Source organism: Mustela erminea, chromosome 3 (genome assembly GCF_009829155.1).
Source record: "Mustela erminea isolate mMusErm1 chromosome 3, mMusErm1.Pri, whole genome shotgun sequence".
Lineage (NCBI taxonomy): Eukaryota > Metazoa > Chordata > Mammalia > Carnivora > Mustelidae > Mustela > Mustela erminea.
This window is the reverse complement of record NC_045616.1, coordinates 81310424-81324553: the sequence shown is the minus strand read 5'-3', so window position 1 is coordinate 81324553 and position 14130 is coordinate 81310424. Positions and strand designations below refer to the sequence as shown.

Sequence of the window (14130 nt, the reverse complement as noted above, 5' to 3'; positions counted from 1 at the left end):
GTCAGCTTCTCGGCATGTTTGCAGGGACCATGGAGAGGATTTGTGGATGGTGCAACTGTGGCACATGGAGAGAAGAACAGGGGTCAAGATGGCTCCTGGATCTTTGTCTTGAGCCAGCGCAAGGATGGACTTGCCCTGTTCATTTTTGGGTACATCACTTGGAAAAGTGTGTGCAAGGTGAGCTGTTGAGAGACTCTGATGTAAGGACTGCAGTCCTGGAGTATGCGCAGTTCTCTTCTGTTTTTCAGTGAAATAAGCAGCAAAGCTCGCAGATGGGAACGAGGAAGGGCAGGGATGCTGGGGAATCAAGGCGGCATGGCTGGAAGACACCTTCGACCCCACGAAGTTCTTGGATGGGAATTTTACATGAGACAGGTCAGCTCGGTTGGGTCATTCACCCTGTGGTCCCTGAGATGGTTTGGGGATTGAAAAGTGCTCTGAGTCATTTGGACAGTGCAACTATTTCTAACTCTGCAAATGACTGTTCCCAAATAGTCCTGGGTCTTGTCAGGGTAGCTGCCTCATTGCTTTGGTGAAAGGAGAATCCATCTGTGGTGGTGCTTCTGGCATTGTGAGATGGGGGAGCGGACGCAAGGGTGAGGTTTATGTCGTGCACTTGAGATCTTGGCTGTAAATTAACTCCTTGTCATTCCCTTCCTCTCCTGCTACCTTTCGGGTATATGACAAGCGGCACAGGAGGGAGGCCATTTCTGTCTGCACAGCTGCGGATCTCTCGTGATTACTAAGAGTCTTTGAGCAAAGGAGCAGAAGAGAGTCTGTGGGAAAAAAAGGGCTGATTCTTGATCTTGACCATCGTTCGGCAGACCTGTTCTGTCAAGGGCCAGAAAGTGAATACTTATGCTTTGTGGGCCATAGACTTCTGTGGCGACCTCTCAGCTCAGCCCTGGTGATGCAGAAGTAGCCACAGGTCATGTATAAGCAGATGAGTGAGGCTGCGCCCCAGCAGCACTTACTTATAAAACAGGTGGGGGACAAGATGAGCCTCTGGGTCCCCCGATCTTTTTTGTCTTTCCTTGATGTCTCATTGACTTGTTTCTGGGTTGTGACAGAGGAAATAGAGACCTGTGGCTTCTGAAGGGCAGTATGCCAAGCAGGGAATTAATCCAGTGGGCATTTCAAGCCAAGTGTGTTTTTTTAGTCTAGGCACATCTTGAAGATACTGTGGGTTCTAGACCGATAATAAAGTGAATATCGTAACAAAGTGAGTAGAAGTTAGGTTTACACTATATTAAATGTACAATAAACTGCATTATCTAAAAAAACCAGTGTATATACCTTAATTAAAAAATACTTAATTGCTGAAAACAAATGCTAATCATCTGAGATTTCAGGTGAGTTGTCCTCTTGTAGTAGAAGGTCATGCCTCAGTGTTGTCCTGACTGACCACAGGGGTGGCTGGTGAAGCTGGGCATGGGGATGGCAATTTCTTCAAATAAGTCCAAGTGTGCCACATCCATGGCCTCTGTCTTTCACAGGATTCTTCTGTAGCATGCGATGTTGTTTAATAGCATTTACACAGAGCAGAACTTCTTTCAAAATTGGAGCCAATTTTTCTCAACCCCTGCCCCTGTTTCATCAGCTAAGTTTATGTGATATTCTAAAGCCTTTTCTGACATTTCAACCATCTCTACAGCATCTTCACCAGTAGATTCCAGCTCAGGAATCCACTTGATCTGCCCATCAGTAAGTAGCAGCTCCTCCTCTTCTCAAGCTCAGTCCCATCCGTAGGCTCCACGTGCTATTTCCACCACAGCTGCAGTGATTTCCTTCATTAAAGTCTGGAGCCTCCCCAACTCATCCACGAGGATGGGAATCAACTGCTTCCAAACTCCTGCGCATGTTGATAGTTTAACTTCTTCCCGTGAATTCCCCAGAACAACAAATCTTTTCCAGAAGGCTTTGCATTTACTTTGCCTAAACCCATCAGAGGAATCACTAGGGCAACTCCAGCCTTATGAAATGTAGTTCTTCTATAATAAGACTTGAAAGCGAAATGACTTCTTGATCCATGGGCTGGAGAATGGATGTTATGTTAGCAGACATGCAAACAACATAAATCTTGTACATGAACCTCAAAGCTCTTGGGTGACCAGGTCTATCATCAGCGAGCAGGAGTACTTTGAATCTTTCTTTTCTTTTTTTTTTTCTGAGCAGTTGGTCTTAAACACTCAGTAAGCCATGTTGTAAACAGAGTGCAGTCATCCAGGCTTTGTTGTTCCATTTATAGAGCACAAGCAGAGTTGATTTTGCATGTTTCTCAAGAGCCCTAGGATTCTCAGCATGGTAAATGAGCTTTGGTTTCAACTTAGTCACCACCTGTGTTGGCTCCTAACAGGAAAGTCAGCCTGTTCGTTGATGCTTCAAAGCCAGGTGCTGACTTCTTTCTAGCTATGCACTCCTTGATGGCGTCTTTTTCCAACTGAAGGCTGTTTTGTCCACACTGAAAATCTATTGCGTGGTGTAGTCCCCTTCATGAACTGTCTCAGCTAGGTCTTCTGGAGAACTTGCTGGAGCTTCTAGATCAGCCCTTGCTGCTAATCTTATGCTTTCAGGTTTTGGAGATGGCTTCTTTCCTTGAACCTTATGAGTGTTTTATAAATGGAACCTCTCCCGAGCTTTACATTTTCTTCTGCAGCCTCTTCACCTCTGCCTTCAGGGAATGGAAGAGGGTTAGGGCCTTGCTCTGGATTGTGCTTTGGCTTAAGGGGATGCTGGGGCTGGTTGGATCTCCTCTCTGAGCCACTCAGACTTTCTTCTAAGGCTGTTTCAATTTCTTATCATTCATTTGTTCACTAGGGTAGCACTTTCAATTCCCTTCAGGAACTCCTCCTTTACGGTCACAACTGGGCAGATGGGCACAAGAGGCCCAGTTTTCAGCCGACTTTGCTTTTTATGTGGCTTCCTCACTATGCTTCCTCACTTCTAGCTTTTGATTTCAAGTGAGCGCTGATTTCACATGAGCCCTTGGAAACCAGGGGTGGGTTATCAACTGGCCTAATTCTATATTGTTGTGTCCAGGGAATGTGGAGGCCAGAGAAGGAGAGAGGGGTGGGGGAAGGACAGGTTGGTGGAGCGGGCAAAACCCACACGACATAAATTATTGGAACTCACCATCTCATATGGGCACTGTGTGTGGCACCCCAACACAGGTAAAGTAGTAATGTCAGAGATCACTCATCACAGAATTGTCATAGCATGTACTACTACTACTACTACTAGAGCTTGAAAATGGTAACGGTGACACAGATTTGAAATGAGCAAATGATGCTGGAAAAACAGTGCTGGTAGATTTACTCAACACAGTGCTGCCGTCCACTTCAATTTGAATATATGTATAAAAAAGGCAGCATTTGGAAGTGTAATAAAATGAGACATGTCTGTATTCCAGCTCTCCTACTTTTTGGAGAAAAAGAAATGAGCCAAATAGCTCCTTATTTTCAGCCTTCTCCCCCTCTACTCATTCCACTGATCTGATATGGAGCACTTTTTAGGCAAGGCACGTGTATATTTTGAGAAGGGAGAAGTTAGTTTTGAAAACAAATGGTTAAGCAGGTTTCTAGGATGCAGAACTCCTTAGAATCTTACAAGGGTCAAGGAATGGTAAAATTACAAGAAATGGAGAGTCATTAATTTATCTCACTATAATCACTAAAATTTGTTTTTTTGGCTCAGTCTATGTTCTTCACAAATTTTTCTTGATATACAAACTTTTGCCTTTGGCCTTCTGTCTTATAGAAACATCACAGGTGAATAATAAGCATCAAAACATGTGTGCTTTGGAAGTGTGGGTCCATTATTAGGAACCACATTGCCAAAAACTCTACAAATAATTCTTGAAAGACAAAGTCAGGAGGGATCTAAAGGAAAATTCGGTCTAAACCAGTATTTTCTCCTCCCCAGTAGCTAAATTTTGGGAAGCTCCTATTGCCTTGACTTGATGTCATCTAAAGAAAAAGAACATCGACCATGAAGGTATGTTATGTTTACATTCTGTGGCTCAAAGAAAAAATAAAACCTTAGGGAAACAAGATGGACCTCTCTCTATCAGAGAAAAGGATAAGGTAAGATACATTGATTAGAAACATCTAGAACACAGAGCAAGAGAAAACTTAAAACTCACCCAATTTGATGCTTTTTTCTTCATGTTCCAAATATTTGTTGCCCACGTTCCTATGGTGTATGGCCTTCTAGACACTAAACTGAGCCTCCCAACATAGAGGTTCTCAGATCATGAGCTCGTGGAGGCCTTGTGTTGTAGATAATGGGACTGTTCATGAGGCGCAGCAAGTGGGAACTCTGCTGGGTGGTTCTGAGATTTCAGGGGTCAACAAACTTCTTTTGTAAAGAGTCACATAGCGGGTATTTTAAGCTCTTGGGTTATATCATCTCTGTCACACCTGTTGAACTCTGCCCTCGTAGTGTGAAACCAACCATGTACCCACGATCAGGCGTGGCTGTGTTTCAGCAAAACTTTTTACTAAAACACATGGAGACTGGATTTGGCCTACCAGCCACCGTTTGCCAACCCTAGTTTTATAGGAGAGCTTGAAAAGAGCTGATGATACTGACGTCTACAGAAAAGAACTAATGATACTTAAGTCTACAATTTCTCCTTCCTGGAAAGATGCTGGAGACCAGTGGACATGTATATGAAAATACAGAGCAGGCACATTACTACGTCCCCTCCCCAGAGAAAGCATTAGTAACTGGTGATGGATTATTTCCCAAGGGGCCAGGCTTCACCATCTTTTTCAACAATGTTCTAGAAATTCAGTCACAGTTTATTTGCCATCTTTTACATAGTATGTTACCAATCTAGGTACAGTATATAAATTTGACTAAGTTGCTTTGAAATATGCTATCTAAAGTTACACTTCTGTAATATTTCATTTCAGTATGTGCATTATGAGACCTGTCTCAAAGTGTTTGACAGAGCATTTCCACATCTACTGCCAGCTGAACTTGCTTTGAGAGTCACGCTCTTAAAATGCTGATTATTCCATGTTACAGTGAGCTTACTCTTAAAGCCTTTCTCTAAAATGAAAGTACTAATTGCTCCTGCCACTGAAGAGACTAAATCCAGTTTTCTGTCATCCAGGCTCACCAGCAGGCCACAACTCTGTCCATACCACCCACACTCCGGTTCTAGTTGTCATTGTCCTCTGTAACACAAGAGGTGTGTCCAGCTGGAAGAGGACACTCGAGCTGTCTTCACCCTGGACTGAACGTGAGGGTAAGAGCTTTGAGGCAGTTGCTGTGAAGTGGGACCCTGAAGTCTGGCAGGATCTGGATTGGCTTGTCCTGTGGCCACTCTTGTGTCAAAGTGGGGTAAGTGGGCTCCTTGCTGCTCCAGACAATGATTCCTGTTCTAAAGCCCTCAGTCCTTTGAAGCCATGTCACCAACCAAACTCTCTGCTACCTTGTTACAGTCAGCAACAGTTCTGAGTCCCTCTGTCACATTCCTTGAAGCAATTCTAGCACCCAGATCTCCTGCCATTATTCTTCCTGGATCATTACTCTGGTCTCTCAGTTGCTTGGTCTCATCATTTTCAATGTGTTTTATCCTTTGCTTCCTTGACCACATGATGTGACTTGTCACGATCCTAATTATACCTGTTGAACAAGTCCTGCTCTATTACTACCTCCTTTTTTAGTTCACTCCCTTTACCATCTGGAGTCTATCAATTCTTCCGATCCACTTTTTGGTCTACTTTCCTTCACCCATTATTTCTTTTCTCATGCATCTGCGTTTCAGTGGTCCATCTCTCTCCTTCCGTTTTACTCAACTGGATCCCTGAGCAACTCTGCCTCTCTCATGGATGAGTATTTTATAGTTTTCCTTCTCACTCAGCTAATGATCTTGTTCTTATTTTATGAGAAAACAGAAGCAACAAGAAGAAACCATCTATGGCTACCATCGCAATGCATCCGTCGCTATTTACTCTTCTCTCCTTCCTTTGATGGATGAATTGCCCATCTTCCCACCTATAGCCTTCTGCAATGGACTCTGTTCCCTCTTGTTCCCTCAAGGAGTCGTGGCTTATTCTCCTCAGCATCAAAGATGCTGTGATAACTTCCTTATGTCTATATCCCATTCTACCGTTGCCCTTTAGACTAAAATCTCTTGGAAGGACTGCCTGTAGTCCTTCTATTTATAGTCTCTCTCAAATCCCACTCCAATCAGGCCTTCATTAATACCATTCACCTACACCTATCTCATTGCTAAATCCAATGGCCATTTTCAGTCCTTTCCTTCTTGATTCAGCAGCATTTGGTAGTTGGTGATTCCTTCTCCTTGAAATCATCTCTTTACTTGGCTCCCAGAACCTTACTCTCACCTTTCCTCTTCCCAACCTGTAAACACTGGGCTCCTAGGGCACGGTCCTGACTGCTGCTTTTCTCTAAGCTAATGTATACCCAAACTGATCTATTTGGAATTTCTGGGTGTTGACTTGGCTCTACATGTCCCAAACTAAATCTCGATTCCCTCATCTACATAAAGTGTAGGAATGATTCCTGGTGCTTCTTTTGCTCTTACACCACACGTCCAATTTGTTGTCCAATCCTGTTCTACTCTCAGCCCTAGCTAGAAGGTTGCAATCACTTGCTAACTGTTCTACTCCTCCCACTCCCTCTATAGTCTCTCCTCCCCAGCCCAACCAGGATGTTAGTCAGTGATGAAAATATTCTGGAATTGGAGGGGGATGAGGTTTCCACAGTCTTGTGAATATACTAATGTAGACTTTGAAAGGGTGAATATTGTGGTATCTGAATTATAGCTCAAGAAAAAAATATGTAACTTAAATCCCTCTATCTAAAATTTTCACACCTCTTTTAATCTAGCCCAAAATATCTTTAAAAAAGACTAGTTTAGGGTGCCTGGGTGGCTCAGTGGGTTAAAGCCGCTGCCTTCGGCTCAGGTCATGATCTCAGGGTCCTGGGATCGAGTCCTGCATCCGGCTCTCTGCTCTGCAGGGAGCCTGCTTCCTCCTCTCTCTCTCTCTCTCTCTCTGCCTGCCTCTCTGTCTACTTGTGATCTCTGACAAATAAATAAATAAAATCTTTAAAAAAAATAAAAAAGATTAGTTTACCCCTGCCTCTTGATCTTTGCTTCTATTGTGCTCTTACTGAAATGAGTTTCTTCAAATCCTTTCTGCCTCAAAGTCTGGTCTTCATCTTCTAAAAAAAAAAGCCTTTCTATTCTAAACACTGCCTTCTCCTTTGTTCCCTTTGTCCATAAATCTACCAGCCGTTTTGCCAATGCTTAAGCCAACAACCTGTATCGTCTTCTTGCCTCTTCTTCCCTCCACACTGAATTAGCAAGTGTGCCTCACAGACTTTCCTCCTACCTCTCTATCTGCATGCCACCATTTCTGTGCCAATCGCCATCATCTCCTCCTGTCATTTCCAATGTAAAAACCTTCTAATGGTTTTCTCTTGCACTCAGGCTGAAGACAAAATAACTGAATCTTCTTTACCAGGGCCTACAATTCCAGACTCTTCTTTCTGCCCATGTTCTATATTTAATATACAAAGGGCTCCTTTCTGAACATAGCATCTGTGAACATACTATTGTTCTGGCTAGTTCCTGGCAGTCACGGTGCAGCCTTTGGGTCTCTTCTCACCAGGCTGACCCTCCTTGCCTGTGCCCTCAAGCACCCAGTGATAAGGAAAATCTGTGTTCTTTTTTTCTTTAAATTTTATTTTATTTATTTATTTGACAGAGAGAGATCACAAGTAGACAGAGAGGCAGGCAGAGAGAGAGAGAGGGAAGCAGGCTCCCTGCTGAGCAGAGAACCCGATGTGGGACTCGATCCCAGGACCCTGAGATCATGACCTGAGCCGAAGGCAGCGGCTTAACCCACTGAGCCACCCAGGCGCCCTGGAAAATCTGTGGACTGATCCAGCAGGGGAATCCCAGTCCCAACCCCAGGGCCATTCCAGGATACCCCCTTGTCCCACCAGCTGCAGCCGCAAGAGTGGCACAGATACAGAAGTACACGTGTATAAATGACCCCCTTTGTTTGTGCTTGGGACCCAGACCGTGAGCGATTACTCTCTTCTGGGCCTACTGGTGTGAAATAAGCCTCCGATCCTCCAAGGTCATTGAGTGCTACTGTTTTTGTTTTTTTTTTTTTTGGCCAGGAAGCAGTCTGCATTCCGTAAATTTGGTTCCCTGACCAGGAAACCCAACTGCGCTGGCTCGTTCTTGCCACCCGTTTGGGGGCTAAGACAGGGCAGTGACGGAATGAGGGGTCAGAATGGAGAAGGCAAATGCCTAATCTTTGGCAGTCTCCTACCTGGTTGCCTCGGACTGGCCCCACTCTGCTGTTCCCGCTGGACTCAGAAGAGACTGGGAAGGTGAGGACCTAGTTCTGATGTTGGATTCCTGTAAGGCCTAGGACCCCAGGACCAGTCAGACCCACCCATCAGGGTGGAAGCAGGACCTTGATCACCTCCCAGAGATCTAGAGGTCTCACAGGTAGGACTTCCTAGGGAAGGAAGTCTCTCAGGTGAGAAGACCCTGAAAGGGGGATTAGTAAGTAATTTCCAAAAGGAATTCCACTGGTAGGGCCTCCCGCGGCAGGAGGAACTGTAATAACTTCGGCATGAATGTGTGAGTGAATGTGCAGTTTGACCTGGCTTGTCAGACAGATGGATTCTGTGGCTCCACAGTCTTGGGATTACCGAGTCTAAGTGGGCCCCAACCTGTTTCCGTGGTGACCTCTGGGTCTCTAGCGAGCCCTTCGGGGCGCCAGTCTGGGGTTTACACGGACTCACTATGGCTAAGAGGCATCCTAGTCTCCTCCGGGAGGGCGGACAGGCTGGCATCTGACTGGTCTCTCCTCTGGAGGGGCCCCCACCCTCTGTCTGTCTCTGTGCCACCACACCCAGGCACATCACTGTGGGATTAAGGCAGAGTAAAACTACAGTTCTTGAGACCATGGTCAAAAATCTTAAAAAGGGCTTTTCAGAAGGTGATGGAGTTAAGATGCATCCAGGCAAATTGAGAACTCTATGCCAGTTAGAATGGCCCACCTTTAATGTCACATGGCCTTCAGCAGGGACACTGGATGTCCCAACAGTTCATCAGGTGTGATGAGTTGTAACAGGGGAGCCAGGATGCCCCGACCGGTTTCCGTACTGACTAGGAATTGCCCAGACCCTCCCTACTGGGTGCGATTTGCTTGCAACAGGCAGGGACATGCCAGGATCTTAACTGCCTCATCCAGGTGGCCCACAAAGACCAACAGAAGTCCCAGCCTCCACAGATCTCACTGGAGATCCCAAGGATAAGCCGATCATGCTCCTCCATAGGCACCCGCCAAGGCCATCTACACATGGCCCCCTCCAGTTCCAAACATTCCACCATCAGTCTCCTTAGTGCCCCAGGCCCAGAGGATCCACTTGCTCCAGGACCAGTAGCCAGGCTGCACCTCAGACCGGGCCAAACATCCTCCAAATGCTGGTACGAGGGAAGGGAGAACCTGAGAGGCACGATAAAGACGGGATAGTCCAGCCCAGCCGTTCCATGCTGTATTATGAAGCCCACTTGTTCATTCTGGGAAAGGGTTCTCAGAGTGGCCCTGCTGGCAGGTCTATGAGGCAGAGAGGCCCCAACCACCAAAAGGGGGGAACCCAGACCCTCCTGGCCGGTGATCAATGTGCCTACTGTGGAGGAAAGGGTCATTAAAAAAACCTAAATGTCCCAACCAGGGAAGGGCCCCAAAGCTTAGCTGCTACAAGGAAAAAACCCCAAAAAGGGACCTTATAGGCCTTGCTGAAATAGACTAAGGGGGACCAGGCTGTCTTCTTCTTAGCCCCCTTGAGCCCATGGTCAAATAAGAGGCCAACCAGTGACTTTTATGGTTATACTGGGACTGAGCACTCTGTTGTCACCTCCTGCCTTTCAGCAAGAGACCGCAACCATCCTTGGGGCTACCAGGACATGGACAATACAACAGCCCTCTTGCCAGGTTTGTCAGTGTAAACTCGGGGGCTATAAGGTCTGACATGAATTCCATTAGTTACCTGATTGCCCCATCCCCCTTCTGGGCCGAGATATACTCTCTAAGCTTGGGGCTCAGATTAACTTGGAGGCCATTGGGCACAACAGCCTCCAATTAAACAGAGGGCAAAAGGAGATAGGGACTCTGGTGCCAGCAATTACCACACCAAGGAAAAAAATAGAGGCTATTCAGTGCCCAGGCCCAGCCAAATGGCCCGCCGGAGTTGAGGCTCACCTTCAGTATGGGCTAAAGACAGCCCTCCTGGACTAGCCCAGAACTGGGCCCCTATCCCTGTTGAACTGATCCCAGGAGCCCAACTCCAGAGGCAAAGGCAAAGCCCTCTCCAACAAAAAGTGAAGATTGGCATTCTTGAACATTTGGGCATACTTAAAGAAGCAGGTATTCTAATTGAGTGCCAGTTGGCCTGGAACACCCCATTCCCGCCAGTTAAGAAGCCAGGAGGGGGATATCGACCAGTCCAAGACTTGCGGGCCATCAACAAGGTAGCCATCTCCCTGCACCCAGTGGTCTTCCAAAGGAAGTAGCAATCCTGCACTGTAAGGGACACCAGAAAGGAGACGACCCCATAGCATGGGCAAATCATCTGGCAGATGAGGCTGCCAAGACCGCAGCCAGTGAGGACATGGACAGAGCCCCTTCCCTCACCATGGTCCTGACACTCCCAGAAGAAGTCTTTCTGCGCAGTTACACTAAAAAGAAAAAAAAGGGCCATGGCTAAGGGAGCCACCCTGACTAAAAAGGGATGGTGGGTAATGCCAGAATTATACGTCCTCATCCGAACAGCAATAGGAGGGCATCTAGTCAAAAAAGACCACCCACTCACCCACCTGGGAAAAACTGCATTAGAGGCCCTCCTCCAGAAGCATGGCTGCATCAGCTAGCTGCCAACCCTGGGCCGAGCAACCAGTGAGCGATGCACAACCTATATAGAGCTATATATAGTGCTCGGCCTGCACCGCGGCCCCCGCCAGGTATCCAGAGGAGGGGAGTAACCCCTCTCAAAGATCTAGAAATAGACTTCATAACCATGCAGCCGAGCAGGGGGGTTCAGATGTCTCCTAGTGATATTCTCTAAATGGGTCAAGGTCTTCCCGACCAGGACTGAGCAAAGCCAGGAAGTAACCAAAGTTCTCTTGTGGGAGATCATGCCCCAGTTCGGCCTGCCGTTAACAATCCATAGTAACAGTGAGCCCGTACTGTGCAGGTCTTGACCATGTCTCTCAACATCTCCTGGAGGCTCTATACCGCCTACTGGCCCCAAAGCTCAGGGGAAGTAAAGTGAATGAATCCCACCTTCAAGGGAACTTCAGCCAAGTTTTGTCAGGAGACTAGCCTCCCGGGGCCGGATCTGCTGCCCCTGGCCCTCCGTGCCCGCTGCACGCCTGGGACACTAGGTCATTCCCCTTTCAAATTACTGTATGGACGGCCTCCCCTGTGCCTGGGGAAACTTACATCAGATTGGGGATAAAAAAATAAAAAGACAATTTCAGGCCCTGGGGGCCACCCTAAGTAAATGACAAAGGTATACCATTGAGAGGGCCCCAGGTGGGTCCCAGGTGCGCTCCTTCCAGGCAGGAGACTCAGTCTGGATCAAAGATTGAAAAAGGGACCCCCTCAAGCCACAGTGGATAGGGCCTCACTCTGTTATTCTAACTTTCCCTACTGTCCTTAGAGTCTCTGGTGTCACACCATGGGTCCACCACTCCAGAGTGACAAAAGCCCCTCTCTCGGATGAAGAGCCATACCAGTGGGAAATGCATCTGCCAAACCCTGCAGATGCACTCTGGCTTCGCCTCCGACAAGACCCTACCGATGGACGGACACCTGCTTGCCATGACCCCTAGTTCTCACCAGCACGATACCCTCATCCTAGGGGTCGGACCCCTACCCTTCTGACTGGACTTTCCCCAGAGACTTGCCATTGTTGTGGCTTACGGAATGACTCAAGTATTTTACCGCCCTTACTTGTCCACAGGTTTTATCTGCTGTGGGGCTAGCCACGATGGTGCCCTCTAAGGTTGTGGACCCCACTTTCATACACCCTCTGCTGTCACCTCTGACACCTCTGCACTATGGTTTTCCTGATCCCAGTCAGTCCTGGTCTTCGGCTCCCCTCACTGCCTTCAGCTTGCCCGACCCAGCGAGGGGCAGGGGGCAAACTCTCGCGTTACCGTAACCGGCAAACGGTTCCCTTGGTTCTCCCCTCCTCATTGGCCTCCTCTTTATGCTCCTCACAGTAGCATTTAGTCCTTGTATTTTTAATGCCATCACCAGGTTTACCACTGCACCAATTGCCGGGCTCAGATTCCAGATGCTCCTTACTCACTACTGCCCTGTAGATAATATAGACGATGCCCTCTAAACCAGGTGTTTAAAGGGGCATCAAAGGGGGGAATGAAAAGGAAAATCTGTGTTCTGAGGCAGCTGACCAATCCAGGGGAATCCCAGTCCCAACCCCAGGGCCATTCCAGGTTCCCCCCCTAGCCCCACCGACTGCTGCCCCAAGAGTGGCACAGATACGGAAGTACAAATGTATAAATGACCCCCTTTGTTTGTGCTCGGGGCCCAGACCTTGAGCGATTACTCTCTTCTGGGCCCACTGGTGTGAAATAAACCTCCTCCAAGGTCTCCGAGTGCCGTTTGGCTGTTTAGGGCGGGATCCGGTTTGAGTTCCGAAACACCAGCACCATCTCTATCATCACCACCTACTCAGACCCTATTCATCCCTGGGCTTCTCCACCAGACCATCGGCTCTAGGAGAGCAGCACCATCGCTGTCTTGTGTAGCTTCTATGTACACTATGCAGCCCACATTAAACGCTCAGTAGGTACGGATTAAATTGAATTCAAGTTCCCTCCTTATGTACCCTTGTCTAATACCCTACAGCACTTACAGACTGCACCGTTTTATTCAATATACATGACACGATGATGTATGGTCTCTTACTCTTGCGCATTGTAAGCCTTTCAGCCAGAAGCTGATATGGAGGCCTGCAAAGGAAGTGCTTTGTGTACCCGTGGGTAGGTAGTGGTCCGTACCTGGTAAGTCTCAATGGGGCGGTTTTCCATGTTGAGATCCCAGACTTTAACGGTCAGATAGTCTCTGGTCATGATATACCTCCCACTGTGGCTGAACTTCACATCCGAAATTGAAGAGATAATTTCAGAGAAAAATGACCTGTTGCTTGGATCTTCAGGCTCTTCAAAAACTGCAGAACAGAAGCAAAAACAAGAGAAAATAAGTACATCTTTATCAACTAACTCTACCACGTCTGGGCCAGCCAGAAAGCCAGCAGTCTCATTGGAGTAGAATCTGCAGGATGTAAGCAAGTTACTGGTACAAAACCTGGAAGCAGAAAGAGCAGTCACTGGTTTCTGCATTTTCTTTCTACATGGAAGGACTCGCCCAAGACATGTACCCTACCATCCAGAGGTTGGGCACAGAGCCTTGCCAAGCTCCAAGTTGACATACCTAACTCTTTCACAATCCCCCTGGTCGCTGCATGTCACCGCTCCTATCGACACTGGAGTCATCTGAGATGCTTAAAAAATGCTTTTAAGATACATAAGATTTTTGAGATATAAAATTATGTACCATAAAAATCTGCTCATTTGTAGTTTAGAGTTCATTGGTTTTTTTCAGTATAATCACATAATTGTATAAGCATCACCACAGACTACATTTCAAACAATTTCATTAACTGATCCCCCCCCCCCCCCCCCCAGAATTCCATACCCGTTTGCAGTTCGTCGTCATTCCTTACTCCTGCAGTGCTAGGAAATGACTAATCTGTTTTCTTGTTCTATGGAATTGCCTAATTTCCCATAAATGGAATTACAGGAGATGGAGTTTCCCTGTGACTGGCTGCTTTCCCTCGATACCCCGTTGCCATGGTTCACCGATGCTGTCGTAGGTATCAGCCCTTCACTCCTGTTTATGGCAGAATATGGGTACATATCCACTGTATAGATACACCACATGTAGTTTATTGATTTAACACTTGATAAATACTTGGGTTTCTACTTTGTGGCTACTATGAATATTCATGGACAGGCTTGTATGTGGATATTTATTTTCA

The 14130-nt window shown here is 46.9% G+C and overlaps 1 protein-coding gene and 1 long non-coding RNA gene across 15 annotated transcripts in view; one reads left to right on the top strand and one right to left on the bottom strand.

The window, feature by feature from the left end:
- PPP2R2B (protein phosphatase 2 regulatory subunit Bbeta) overlaps positions 1–14130 on the bottom strand; it is a 453582-nt gene that overhangs the window by 3706 nt on the left and 435746 nt on the right. For all 14 annotated transcript variants that reach the window (XM_032336262.1, XM_032336268.1, XM_032336261.1 and 11 more), the window contains one exon: positions 13091–13260. In XM_032336262.1, the coding sequence (XP_032192153.1) occupies positions 13091–13260 (170 nt within the window). The remainder of the gene's footprint in view (positions 1–13090; positions 13261–14130) is intronic.
- LOC116586391 lies at positions 281–13093 on the top strand. The gene is made up of 4 exons (XR_004284016.1): positions 281–985; positions 3922–3993; positions 5120–5254; positions 11725–13093. It is a non-coding gene; the product is annotated as an uncharacterized LOC116586391 (long non-coding RNA).